The 14314-nt window shown below is 36.2% G+C and overlaps 1 protein-coding gene across 2 annotated transcripts in view; it reads right to left on the minus strand.

Moving 5' to 3' along the window:
- Mbd5 (methyl-CpG binding domain protein 5) overlaps positions 1 to 14314 on the minus strand; it is a 144237-nt gene that overhangs the window by 37014 nt on the left and 92909 nt on the right. Inside the window, exons 7-8 of one of the 2 annotated variants that reach the window (XM_055600366.1) lie at positions 2392 to 2718; positions 12 to 220 (exon numbers count right to left, since the gene is read on the minus strand). In XM_055600366.1, the coding sequence (XP_055456341.1) occupies positions 12 to 220; positions 2392 to 2718 (536 nt within the window). Of the gene's footprint in view, positions 1 to 11; positions 221 to 1692; positions 2719 to 14314 lie in introns of both variants that reach the window. The other variant, XM_055600365.1, reaches the window with a different exon arrangement.

A 14314-nucleotide genomic window follows, 5' to 3' on the forward strand; every position in this document is an offset into this window, starting at 1 on the left:
CAGGAAAGTACCTGAAAGTTCTGAAACAGACAAGCCATGGGGTTACTGTTAGCTGGGCAAGGGACAGTGGGTTGTCCTTGGAAGGCCTGGAGATTCTGGTGTCCCTGGAGAAGGTGCTGCTGCTGCTGACTCGGAGGAAACATCTGATTGCTGTTTAGCAGTGACTGTAGATGAGTCAGTTGATGGTTATTCAAAGAATTGTTTATTGATGATATATCACCTACAGTTTTGAAAAACATAAAGCATGAGTCAGCGTGCTTCTTCAGAGAACTTACTGTTGTCTTTGCACCTGAGAATTCCTGAAACAAAAACCGAAAGCTGAGCTTCATGGGAAACTTGGTCATTTTTATCAGCCTCACTTAGTTGTAAACGAAGAATGCCTCTGGCATTTAGTTTTATCTGCATGGTTAGCCTTTTATTTTATGTCACATAAAGATTTTTTAGTTACTAATGTTAAGCTTCAGAGTTAAATGATTCCTATGTCTATTTTTATTAGAATACCTATACTTAAAGGCTGAAATTTTCCCTTAGTAATTACTTAGCAATAAGTAGTTGACTAGATGGAGACAAAGAGTGGGTATGATATAGTCTCATTTATAAAATTTCAGTCTTAAGTCATAATCATCAATAAATACCACCAAATAAAATTAGAGGCTTTGTTTCAGAATATGTATTTGGTTTTGCAGTATAATGTTAGTCATCTAATATTAAAGCTGTAAAGAAACCCAATAATACAAAAAACTCACTACTATAGTTGTTATAAAGATTTTAAAATCAATGATATCAGCAGATAGCATTAATTAGATTTAAAATGTAGAACTGTTTTAAATTGTTAAAATTCTTTTGAGAACAGTTTGTAATTTGAGTCATATATGTCTATTATGATTTTGGGTGATTTGACTATAACTATTTTAGGTTTAGACAAAACTAACTGCACCACATTATAAAACTTTCCATAAAATATAATAATCTGAATAATGAGTTTTGTAGCATATCAGGATGCTCTTGACACCATCATGAACACTTGTTTCTATTTCTGGGTTTCATGGATGGTTCCTGTATTTCCCCCCGTTGTTACCTGTACTCATCATCATAAATACTTGACATTATTTTCAACTTTTTCGATAAGCTCATCTATGCAAAGAACTTTGTTTTTTATGGCACAAATATATAATTATAAAAATAATAATTCTGAGGAAATCGAGTATTATTTAGAGTGACATTTTCCTTGGTCTTAGGGGAGAACGTAGCTTGGAGTATTTTTGGTTTTGCTTCTGAGGGTTCACCTGTAAGCACTCCTCAGACAGTCCCATCCTAGTGCAGCTGCTCATACCAACCCTGTGATGCCACACCAACTAAAATGGAGATAAAGGTTCTTTAGAGGATGCAGACTGTATGTGGCTGAAGAGAATGGCAGGTAGGCTAGGTTTAGGTGGCATCAGAATCAGAAGGTAAGAGAAAGTAGACTACAGTGGTATTTAGTAATGCTAGAATCTGAGAAAAGGAAAAAGCCATTTCATGTTTGTATAGCTATAGTTTTGTGTGGGTGTTGTTATATTTAATTCCTCAAATAAGCTGTGACATAATAAAAACATTTTTAAAAATAGTGTGACAAAATGGAGTTTTAAAAAGGAGAAAAGAGAATTAGAAAAACGTTTCTTAAAAAAAATTTTGTGAAAAAATGGAACTTACCAAGCAGACCTGTCCCCAGTAGAGGGTTAAGTAGCTGTGGCACCACAGAGTTACTGTTGAGTTTAGCTGGACCAGGTGGATTCCCAGCATTATTAGATATATTCAGCAATGTTTCTGCCATTGACACCACTGCTGTCCCACCAAGTGTTGAGACAGTCAGTGCTGCCACTGCTGATGATGTAGTGGTTGTGGTAGTGGTTGCCTGGGAGGAGGTTGCTATGGAAACCTCTGGATGATTAGCGGTGTTGGCCGATGCCGAGTTCAGGACACCTCCCAACAGCTGGGGATTCAAGGCCATTAATCCTGAGGCCCCAGTGACAGCTGGGAGGAGCAGGGGGTTAAAAGTAGTGTCACTGCCTGGAAAGCTCGGTAAAGGGTTTCCCAGGGGGCTGGCTAAAAGGCTATCAGCTCGGTTGTTGTCTGGCTGATTGCCTGGCAAACGGTCTGGTGGGGCTGTCATCTGCGTTAATAAGGGAAAAGGGATATTTTGCTGTTGTAAAAGATCTGAGATGGTCAGATTGAAAGATGGCAGGGGAAGCATGGCAGCTGCTTGGGCTTGGTTCTGAAGCAGGGCTGCTAAAAGCTGAAAGTGAACAGGCTGTAATACCTGCCCATCCATGTCACCGGAGAGAAAAGCTAAAGCAGCGTTTACATTCGGGTTCAGAAAACCTAAAGGGTGGAGGTTGATCTCAGACTTGCCTTCTCCTGCTGAAGGCTGGAGGATATTTAATAGATTCTGGTTTAGGAGATGCTGTTGATTCACTGGCAAAGAGATAGGTAGAGAACTGAGGAGGCTGGGGTTCAAGGGGTGTGGAAGATGGTTGTTTGAAGTGCTGTTGGATGGAAAATGAAGGGCATGCTCCTGGCCAACAAAAGGAAAATCACTCCCAATGGGCAGCTGAGTCTGCAGTGGGTTTCCAGCTGCGGTGGTGACTATGACACCATCTTGGAGAACAGATGTTGTCTTTGTGATGGCAGGGTGGTTGCTGCCAGCTATAGCTATGGAGGACGGTAGGCTTGAACCACCTAAAATGAGAAAACAGAAACACAGTTATTAGTTACAGGCAGTAAGCATTGCCACCCACAGTTTCCTAAGATACATTTCAGTTTGTTCTACTAACTTCCCTGTAAGAGGATTAACTGAATCACAGATGATTTGATATCTGTTAATAGAACTTAACTCTGAAAATAAGTGCACGGAAAAAGTTTGCTGACTAGCAGAGAGGTTTTTTTTTTTTTTTTTTTTTTCATAGTTCCATAAAGTGAAGACAGCAAGGATGTTACTTACAGTTTATTCTCTCAGTTTGTATATTAAAAAAAAAAAAACCAACACTCCCCCTCCAATTATGTCTTTTCATTTAAAAAAAGATGTTTAGTCTTATTTATAAGATTAGCAATTACTTTTAATGAAGAGAACAAATTCTTGTAAAACCAGAATGTACATGAAAACATAAAGGAGATAATAAAATATACCCATGTTAATATAAAATATTTTATTGTATAGCTTTCTGATTTTCCACATCAGTAGGCATATATATATTCAAATATTCTCTCTCTCTCTCTTTCTCTGTCTCTCTATCCCTGTCTCTCTCTCCCACACACATGTATTTTTGAAACTAAACAGAATCGTGCTATAATTTTGTAACTTTTCAGTTATCAATTTACTGTGAATACCTTTCCCTTTAAATATATATATCTTGAATAGTAGTTTAGTAATATATAACTTAATCAACCTATAATCATAAATGTTTTTGTTTTCAATTATTTTGGAACACTTTGAAAACAATTATCAGTGGCACATCAATAAATATTCTTATTAATGTGTCTTTTCAATTGAGACAAAGTTTCTCTGTGTAACACAGACCTGGGTCTCCTCGACTTGCTTTGTAGACCAGGCTGTCCTCGAACTCACAGAGATCTTGCCTCTGCCTCCTGAGTGCTGGGATTAAAGGCAGGGGCTATCACACTTGGTTTTTTAAAGACAGGGTTTCTCTGTAATCCTGGCTGTCTTGCAACTTGTAGACCAGGCTGGCCTCAAACTCAGAGATCTGTCTGCCTCTGCCTCCCTAGCTCTGGGATTAAAGCTGTGCTCCACCACCAACCAGCTTACTTTTTTGTTTTTAAAGACAGGGTGTCACTATGTAGCCCTGGCTGACCTGGAATTCTTTATGTAGGACACACTGGTCTGGGACTCAGAGTCTCTGCCTCCGAAGTGCTGCTATTAAAGGTGTAAGCCATCACACTGGGCTGTACAATCATTACCTAAGGATACATCCTTGAACATGGAATTCCAGAGTCACAAAGCTTTACATATATATTGTCAAACTGTTCTCAATGAATATATTCAATTTAAATTCCTTTATACAGTGTATAATAGTGTGTCTCTCTCATCAACACACTCTCATTATTTTTAATAGTGAAAAACATAATGATTAATAATCTGTTACTCTGATAGTATCGAGAGACACTGCCCTTAATTAGACCAGTCTTCCTCCAAAATAGCACCCTTATTCTTAAAACTCTGTACTGAAGGTAAAAATTCAGAAAATTTAATATTTAAAGGCATAACATTTTAATTGATACCTATTTACTATTATCATTATTATTAGTGGTTCCTAACCCAGACTACACAATAGAATTACCTGGGGAAATGAAGTACAAAACAAAACAATCAACTAAAGCCAATATCTGGGCCCAAACTGAGACCAGCTGAAAATTTATCTCTTAGAGAATAACCTGAGCAACAATTGCCTTTAAAATCAACCCTGGTGATCCAGGTACACAGAGGGTAGGTAAGGTAGGAAAGATAAAATCTAGATTAACTTCAAAGAACTATTAACAACCCCCACCTCTCTTCTGCCCTACATTTTGCGGGTGTGTGGGGGAAATAAAATGTCTTCTTTTTATTAAGGGATTGTTTTATGTAGTACATTCATTTGACAAGTATTTTGTTTTCAATAATTACACACATATACGGGATAATGAATACTACTATTGTCACCAAAAATCTAAAAGAACTGAAGCCTGTTCAAATTGTGCAATGCCATGTCACCTCATGTGACAACATAAGCTTTAGTTTTTTCCCCCAAACTTGGAGGAATGTTTCTGTAATTGCATAATAGTAAAAATGTTATTTTTTTAACCAAATGGAAGAATGCAGTAATTCTTTTTATATCCTTGTAGTTATCTCTTAAAGCCGTGTGATATGTGAAGTGACTGTATTTATTAAGCCACGCTGATAACGCTTACCATTTATACCTTGATTTCTATCATCACATATACACACGGTGGTGAACATTTTCTCATACACCTTGCTACTGATTTGTATGTATGCGTGCACGTGTGTGCCTAACAGGTGATTAAACCGAAAGCCTCAGACCCTGGAACTATACCACTGGGTTTTGTTATTTTTGATAGGGTTTTCTCAAGCTGCCTAAATGGCCTATAATTTGTGATCCTCCTGCCTCAGCTTTGTGGCTACTAGGACTCTAGTCACATGCCACCACACGCAGCTACCACTGATTTCTTTTCTAAGGAAGTTTATTAAAACCAAAGTGCTCATATAAAGATTTTCCATAATTATATGCTTGCTATGAGAATAAAAAATAGGTAAAAAAAAAAGCTTGTCAGCTGAAAAGGTCTATACAAATAACAGGGGATTCATTGCCATTATTCCTGACACCAGCAGGATGGTAGCGGAATGATAATAGTGGTAACACAAGCCAGTATCACCATCACCACCTTCAGAATGCTGCTAGAACAATGGTTTCTGTTTTCCCATCTGTCATATTCTGATATTTTAAGTGCTCAGTGTTTTATTTAAAGGCTGAGATTAAAAAACCTTTTTTGAACATATATAAATATTTATGAAATATTATCATGAAGTAATGACATGCTCACAAAGATTAGAGTAAGAAGACATACAGAATGCTGAAGTAGGCACATGGTGTACAGCTCTTTAAATATTAATTCAGATTTTTTTCACAAAACAATCAACACCTTAAATATTTCATTGGTTCCTAAAATTGCTATTTCTATACATACAATTCATCATTTGCATCTGGACGGCATGTTTTAAATGAGCCACTGAGTCTTACTTACCAGAAATCACTATCATTGTCATTTCCCTATCTACTAAATAACAATGACATACTTAAATATGGAGATCACTATTCTTCTGACCACATGCAGAGTATATTTCCAAAATATTTAGCGTATATGTAGCAAGGCTTTGTGATGATGGGTTTCCTTAGAGATTATTTTATTACTTTAATTTGCCACTGAGAAACATCCATATTTATGATTCAGGGGGAAGTAGCCATTTGGGGATAACACTATTTTAAAAGCTCTCCATCTAAATATTCTTGAGAAATTATAATAAAATGCACAGTCACTGTGGGTGACTGCCAACAAAAAAGGATGAATGCAAGCAGGATGGATGAGGATACAAACACATAAATATGTATGAATATAAATATATTTTAATTTTCTCTAATTTCCAAGAAGTCAATTTAACAAGCAGGTACACTTTGCTGGAGGATAAGATTCCAAAAGTGATAGAAGTTTAAAAAACTTGCCATTTTCCCTGAAGAAAGAGTTTTCGCAAAGTGGTAAATACAAAAATCTTTACTCACTTCCCCTCCACCAAATATATAATTACAAGATAGGAATTTTTAATGTCTTTTTATATATCAGCTAGGATAAGACTATAACCTGCTAAAGGCTGTAACTGATATATAGATATATACAACAGGGGAACAATTATAAAACTGAGGGTGTCTGAGAAAACTGCACAAGTCAGAAAACTAGACATTTGATCAGGCATTTTAGAGATAAAAGAAGCTAAAAAGTGCTTCTAAGTACAAACCACATATATATATATATATATACATATATATATATATATATATATATACATATATATATATATATATATATATATATATTAAAAACAGAAAGTAAGGCAGATGAAGGGTAATGAGTCCTGTGTTTCAAGAATACAAAAATATCTGAATTATGTGTATGGCTTTTACATACCTTGACTCCCTCAGCCCATGGTGAACCTGTCAATTTGCATAAGCAATAAATAAGTTTGAATACATATTTTTAACCAATGACGATAAGTTATAATCTGTTATTTCTCCCTGTTAAGTCATGACACATGGTTAGATTCAAAAAGTGTTTGTTGGTTGAATGAATCTACTGAGAATTTAATACCTGCACTCACTTATATAAGGGAGGTAATAAAGACATGGAGGAAGTGAAAATTGACTTTCCCACCTATTAATCCAGTGCCAGGAGATAAGGAACAACAGAAAGGAGGTGGCTTGAAGATGACAAATTACTTTAGAATGCTCTTTAGTATCTCAAGAAGTTAAAAGTAACCTCACAGCAGATGAAAACCACCTCAAAGGACAGTCCTACAGTCATCCATTAATGCATAGAGATGCTCAGAGAAACCTGAATTTGCATAATTTTTATTGCATTTTTATTTTATATTAGATTTCTGAATCACTACCTGTAAACAGACACTGTTTCATGAACTGATTAAGACTTCTGCATAAAAACCTATATTCTGTTGAAGTACATAAATGTTTGCTCAAGCAGTTTTTTTGTTTTTTTAAGCTGAAATTTCACTAAACATTTGACAATAATCAAAAGGCATCTAGGAATTTGGAAGAAGTTAGCAAGTTCCAGTCATTATTAATAAGAAAACATCAGAGTACTTTGCGTCGGCCGCTATGAAGTGACAATTTTTTTTCCTGGTTGTGTTGCTTTCAAAGTAGAGCAAAGGGAGAGCCACTCAAGCAGAGGTAGGCGGTCTCCTGTGGTGGGTGGATGATCATGCTATCCTGCTCTGTCAGTACTGCACATCCATCTTATGCACACATGACTCATGCTAGAGTACTGGTTATGTATATACAAGTAGAATAAAAATTCAAGGGTTTACAAAAATAAAATTCTTGAGATGTTTAATTTGCTTTAGTTTTAGGATTGCTTTTGCCTCTTCAGATTTATCTCTCTGGTCACCAACAATCCTTGAGAGACGTTCACACTGTGATAGATGCTTGTATGACTGCGTCTTTATATCACTATTGTTATACATGGATACGTCCAAAAAAAGAGCCCATACCAGCTCTGGTCAATGACATGTTTAAAAACATGTCACTAACTACTTTGATTCATTTAACTCTAATTTTGAATAAGCATTATTTTGTGCTAAGAACCTTTCTAAACTGAAATTGCCAAATACTGACTTTTTATCCATAAAACTCAAGAGCTTAGAAAATAAGTCTTATGAAAAATATCCCGTCAGTGTCTGACCTTTGTCATTTACTTTGCTAACTGTACTTTCACTGCAGAGTCAAAAGTAATCCTTAATAAAAATAAATCCTTCTAAAGATAAAATATCATGCCCTGTTGAGTTTAATAAATATAATTTACTTCTCAGTCCCACTAAAATATGAAAAAAGTCTTCTACATTTAAAGGACTGATTTCTAATGATAATACCATAGTAAATTGAAAGATAACTTTTATAAGAAGTCTAGGTATTCCAGGAAAACTTTATTAATATTTTCAAGCCTTAGTAACAGCCAGTCATGTGCATTTACAAAAATACGCCAACTTCACCTTTGTGCTTGGATTCTAATACAGATTCTTGATATTACCGCCCTTTAAGCAATAGGAAGATGGAGGAAGGGACCTGAGGCTATTTTGTTTTTCACAAGCAAGAAAGAAACCACAAACAAAAGCACACTGAAGGTGGAGAATGGGTAAGAAAACAATTGCAGGATCGAAAGAAATCCTCTTGTCCCTTAATAGATGTTGGAGAACAGAAAGGAGAGCAGAAAGAGAAGCAGCTTAAGTGTCAGGATGTTAAGGAGATCAGTCTGCAGACATGATGAAATGAAATCAGAAAAGGAAAAATGTGCCATTATGCTCTCTTCTTTCTTTTGTGGTACTGGAGATGAAACTGGGACTTCATGTACGCTGTGCAGTAGTTCTACCCCAAGCTACATTCCCATCCTGCTTCCTTTCTCAACACTCACAACCTACTGGAATTACTTTACAAATATTTGGAAAATGTCAGATTGAGGAGCAAAGTTCACTTGTTATTAGGTAAGCAGGATATTTGTGTGAAAGCAAGACCTGAAAAACGATGTTAAATCTCTTGTGGGATTTGCTTTTTGACTATGCATGAGTGAGGTAAAATGCATCATCAAATACCAATTGTTAGTTTCATTTTAAAAGACAATACTGAACTTTTAACATAGTCAACTTTGTATATCATATCCTGTTTTACCTGCAACTCTAAAATAGTGCCTAGTTTTTCATAGGTGCTCAATATTGAATTATTCCATGAATGTTCTAAAAGTATTGTGACATGCCAATGAGCTACACAAATCAGTTTATTATGCTCCATCTAGTATTTTGACAAGTGAAATACAAATTTGGGGAACATTGTAGTTACTTCTGAAAACTGTTTCTGATAGCCTATACACATAAGTGTTAGTGAGTGTCATTTCAGCGTGTCATGACTGTGATTAAACAATTATCTGAAAGTTGGAGGAAGATGGAGTAAGGCTGAAAATATCAGAGTATAGTGTTTTGGTAAAAGTTTCATTTTAAATACACCAAGATGCTTAGTAGACTGTAATGCCAGTGATCTAAAGAACTTACTATTTGTGTGTATGTACATACGTAGGCATGTATGTGTGCAAGCGTGCAAGTATATGCCATGGTGAACATGAGATCAGAGGACAGTTTACAAGAGTAGTTTCTCTCCTTCCACCATGCGGGTCCAGGGATCTGACCAAGGTTGTCAGGCTTGGCAGCAATCACTTTTACCTGCCCAGCCACCTGAAGGCCCTAGTGAATTTCTTCTTGTGGGAAAACACTGAGAAGCACTGCTTCAGGATGAGTTCTCTGAGCGGCTCCACCATGAGGTGTGGTCTACAGAGTCATGCTAAGGGACTACTGTTGGGCTAACATGTGAAGAGGGTTCTTGTGGAAGTTGTGGGGCCTAGCAGCCCCACACCAAGTTATCAGACGAATGCTCATACCTGTGCCCATGGGTGCATCTCCCTGGACCACTTCCAATCTCACAGGTAGTTCAGCAGCTTTTTTGGATTTCTATTTTTACTTTCACTTCTAGTTTGTATAAGGTGTTACTTTGAATTTGTAAGAAGTTTGATTTTTAAAAAGTAATCCTTTACCTTTGCTTGGCTGGCACTGCTACTGTTAAATTCACAGAATGTAAGACCTATATAATTTTGAGTTGTTTAGTATTACATGTATGTGGAAATGAAATCTACTTCGGTAGGAATATATTTAGCATTATTTTTCATAAGTCAAATTTCTGTAGGGTTGATATTACTTCCTAGCATCTGGACACTTTTTGAAACTGCTTAAATATTTTTTGACTAGATTTTATTAAATCATACCTTAGGCATCTCCTAGGGAACTGGAAGATTGATGGCTGTGTAAGAGAGCTTAATATATTACAATGGAATAAAGTCTCCCAACTAGTTCACTAGAACAATTTATTTCTTTAAAGGTACAAAATAGATCATTGAATCAGCAAACATAATATCACTCTGAGTTTTGTTGCCACTCGATTACATAGACTTAATTAATGTCTGAAGTAAAAACATACTTTAACTCCTCCTGTATACAAGAAAACATTAAACCTATAATATGTAAACAAGACAAGTGGTGTAACCCTGGTATGAGGATACCTGAAGGATTGAAACATTGGCTATAGTAAAAACATCTTCCAACAAAAAAGGTTTCATTCTGCAAAAATTTAACTAAGGAATAAATTTTTCAGTCAGTTTTGTTGTCTGGTTAAAAACAAAAGCACAGAACACATAGCACTTTAAACTTGCAAATCACAAGCATCATGAGGGAAAGAAAATCTAGGCTTTAAAAAACTTAGGTTGAAATGCTTTCAACAGAAACCAGCATCAGCTCAATTACAACTGTCAAGGTATCCCTGCTGCCTTGCTCAGGCTAACAAAGACCCCATACCCTTCTCTTCAACACTATCTCTATCTGACTGTACTTGTTATCTCCCCTGAGAAGGGCAGGACAGCTTCTCTTTGCTTTCTCTACTGGCACATTAATGAGGATAAATAAACACCTGGAGCTAAAACTTAAATATGCTGTGGTCTTTTACACTAAGTAGTTTGTTGTGGTCTCGCTATTTCATTGCCTGATACCTACCATTTCATTAGCTGTCCTGAGTTTCAAAGGTATTTTGTGCTGAATGAAAACATTTTCATTTGCAGTAAAAATATACATACACACATATATTTGTGAATACTCATGAACATATATATTTATTCGTAGGTTTATTTATATCCTGATGAGTTAATGCATATAGTTAGAAGTTAAGGCAAATAAATGTCTGTGTAAGTTTCTCTGCTGTCACAAACCGACATACTCTTGTCCCTCAGAGCATAATTTCATGTGCTTAGGCAGAGTTGTTTTTAATAGAAAAAAGAAGTATTTTATAGTAGAAACATTTTAATGACTTTATTATATAGAAAACAGGATGGTTGTTACTAAGTATGTTCATACAATGATTTAAATCCTTCTGTTTGTCTGTGAAATATCACAGAACCAAGAGAGGGACTAGATGTGTGGATGTAGGCAGAGTCTGGGTTATGGCACACATGCTTTTGTTATTTGATAGGAAGACTGACGCAGACTGATAAGCCTACTCAACTTTTCTGGTCAAGGACACTTGATTTTTGACTGCTCTAAACTGGAACACCATACTTAGGTGCTGGATTTTGTCTCTCTTAAAAACTGAAAAATTTGTAAATATGTGTGTGGGTATGAGTTTGTGCGTGTGCAGGAGAGCACACATGGGCTTGGAGGTCAACATGAGCTGTTTTCCTTTATTGTTCCTCATGGTACTTCCTGAGATTGGGTCTCTTACTAAACTTGAGGCTTACTGATTTTGTAAAATTAGGGGGTCACCAAGCCCCAGGGGTCTGTCTTTGCCTTCCAACACTAGGATCACAGGCCTAGGTCACTATGTATGGCTTTTTACATGGGTGGTGTTGCTCCAAACTCAGGTCTCGGCTTAAACAGCAAACACTTTATAAGCCAAGCCATTTTCAGGCCCCTAACATTCAATTTAAATGCCCACTATTTATACATTTCCAAAACAGTGTGTTTGGTGCTCTATGTCTGGACTGAGGTCTGAGGCCTTTGAGGTTTGGTTTGTAGGTCCACCAGAAGATTGCTTGACCATTCAAGCACATCACCAAGGGTCCTGTTATGTACTATTTTTTTTTTTAAATGGGAAGATTAGGCTTGCCTTGAAATTTGGTATTCAAAAGATAAGAGATACTTGCACACACATCAATATAATAGAAGGATTTACAGAAAGATAACTTATAACCACCACAGTCTTTATCTCTAATTCTTATAACAAAACTGTATACTTAAAAATGTGAATACAGAATTCACACATAGGCTTGTAAACCAGTATTTTTAGGGTTTAGGGTAGAATGGTTCTCCTAGAGGTTTTCAGGGGCTAGAGAGATGGTCAGTAGGTAACGGCACCTGTCATGCAGGCTTAGCCACCTGAGTTCAACCTCTGGAGGCCACTAAAGTGGAAGAAGAGAACTGACTTCACAGTTGCTTTTCACTTCCACACATGTGCTTTGACGTGTGCAGGCCTTCCTCACATCATAGAAGCACAAAATAATAAAAAAGAGATTTTGAAAATTAGTTACCAATTGAATTAAGCATGAGAGCAAGTCATTTCTTAATGTCTTCATGTTGTATTTGTGACTTAAACATAATGGACTGGGCAAGGCACTGGAGTGAGTAGGTCACCTGAGCTGTATTTAGGCTTTGTTGGAAAAAGCAGAGTTGGACCATGCTTCCTATCAGTCTGCTACTGTACCATGATGCCATACAAGAAGGAAAGCACTGGCACCGACCTGCTTTTAAGGTCTACAGAATCAACCCACAGGGACTCATTCCTGTGTCAGCTAGAAAGGTCACCAAATATGGTTCACATATTCAGGGACTTCTCTTGATATTCTCAACAGCTCACCTGCACTGATGAAAAAACATTCTAATCCTATGAGCTATCATACCAGACTCCAAAGACAGAAGGCAAAAAGAACTGGCTTTTATCTAAAAGTATAGTAAAAATTGACATATATAGATTGTCACATGACTTAATGTGCTAACTATTTGAAAAGGAAAATAGTGTTTCTGGAAACTAAATATTTCAGATGAATTTATGTAGCCAAGAAGGCGGTATTTCAGGGTCAGATAAACCTGAGTTCTACTCCTTGATTAGTCATAAGATTTTGGTTAGTGTGGTTCTCTGAGGTTCAAGTTTTCATCTGTTAAATGAAGACAACATTTTATACTACGGACAACTATGCAGGTCATGAATAATATGAGTGGACCACTTGGCACACAATGGGTACTCCATGATAGCTATATGCAGCATTTTACAAATAAAATATGGTAGCACATGCTTTCAGTCTCAGCATTCAGGAGGCTGAGACAGAAAGATCATGAGTTTAAGGTCAGCATGAGCTATGTACCTTAATCTCAAAACAACAACAAGAAGCCAAAAGGTGTTTTTCTTTACTCCTACAAAGAATGCTGTACTGTCTTCTGTTGCCTCAACTCTGAATGCCCAACCTCACTGACCAGTGAGTATTAATGAAAGAACAAATATCATTGTAAACAGGTATTTATGATAGACAATTATGATAGTACATTCAGTTGATATAAATTACTTCATAACAAAAAGGATAATAGAGTTAAAGTCCATCTCAATATTTACCTTACCCAAAGAGTTCATCATAAATCAATCCATTTTCATAACCAGCTGCAATCAGATCTCTACATAGCAATTAGTGTTTAATTTTATTAGGTCTAATATTTTCCAATTCTTAACTGACCTAGATTCTTACTAAGTGTATACTTCATGTTAGCCTACACATGCTCAGTCATATCTACCAGATTGCTCAACATTTGTTATTAGTCTTTTAGGTACTCATATGCTAAAGTGTCTCTTACATTAATAAACTTTCAGCCCATGTGCCTTGATACGCCCAGTACTAGCAATCTAGGTTAGATGTTTATATGGATAAATGGAACAAGAAAACAAATGGTCACGGTAAGTCTAAACATGAAAATCAGAACAGGAATATAAATAAATGTAGGTCTTTTTCCATAACAGAAACATTGAAAAACATCATTATTGAAACACATACATTTGCACATATGAACATAGACCTGGCATGAAGCAAACCATGATACGGGGTATCAAAACTGAATAATAAATGAGACTAATAATGCTTCACCAAAATATCGAAAGGCATGTTCAATAAATATGGTACATGTTAAAACACTTATGGGTTTTGTTGCTTTAATTTCTAAGTGCATATATTAGACTTTTATTTGTACATTATTAGCTACAACAGCATGAGCCAGTGAAAAGTTAGGAGCCCGTTATGCACCCTTTTAAAGTTCCTGTCAAACACATAAAGTTTCATGAGAGTCCGTAAACTAAGACTATTAAGAAGGCACTAATCATTTCAAATTATTTTCAGCCTGCATTCTTCTTTTTAACAC

The sequence above is a fragment of the Psammomys obesus genome, unplaced genomic scaffold, assembly GCF_907164565.1.
Source record: "Psammomys obesus unplaced genomic scaffold, mPsaObe1.curated_primary_1811, whole genome shotgun sequence".
In the NCBI taxonomy this organism is placed as follows: domain Eukaryota; kingdom Metazoa; phylum Chordata; class Mammalia; order Rodentia; family Muridae; genus Psammomys; species Psammomys obesus.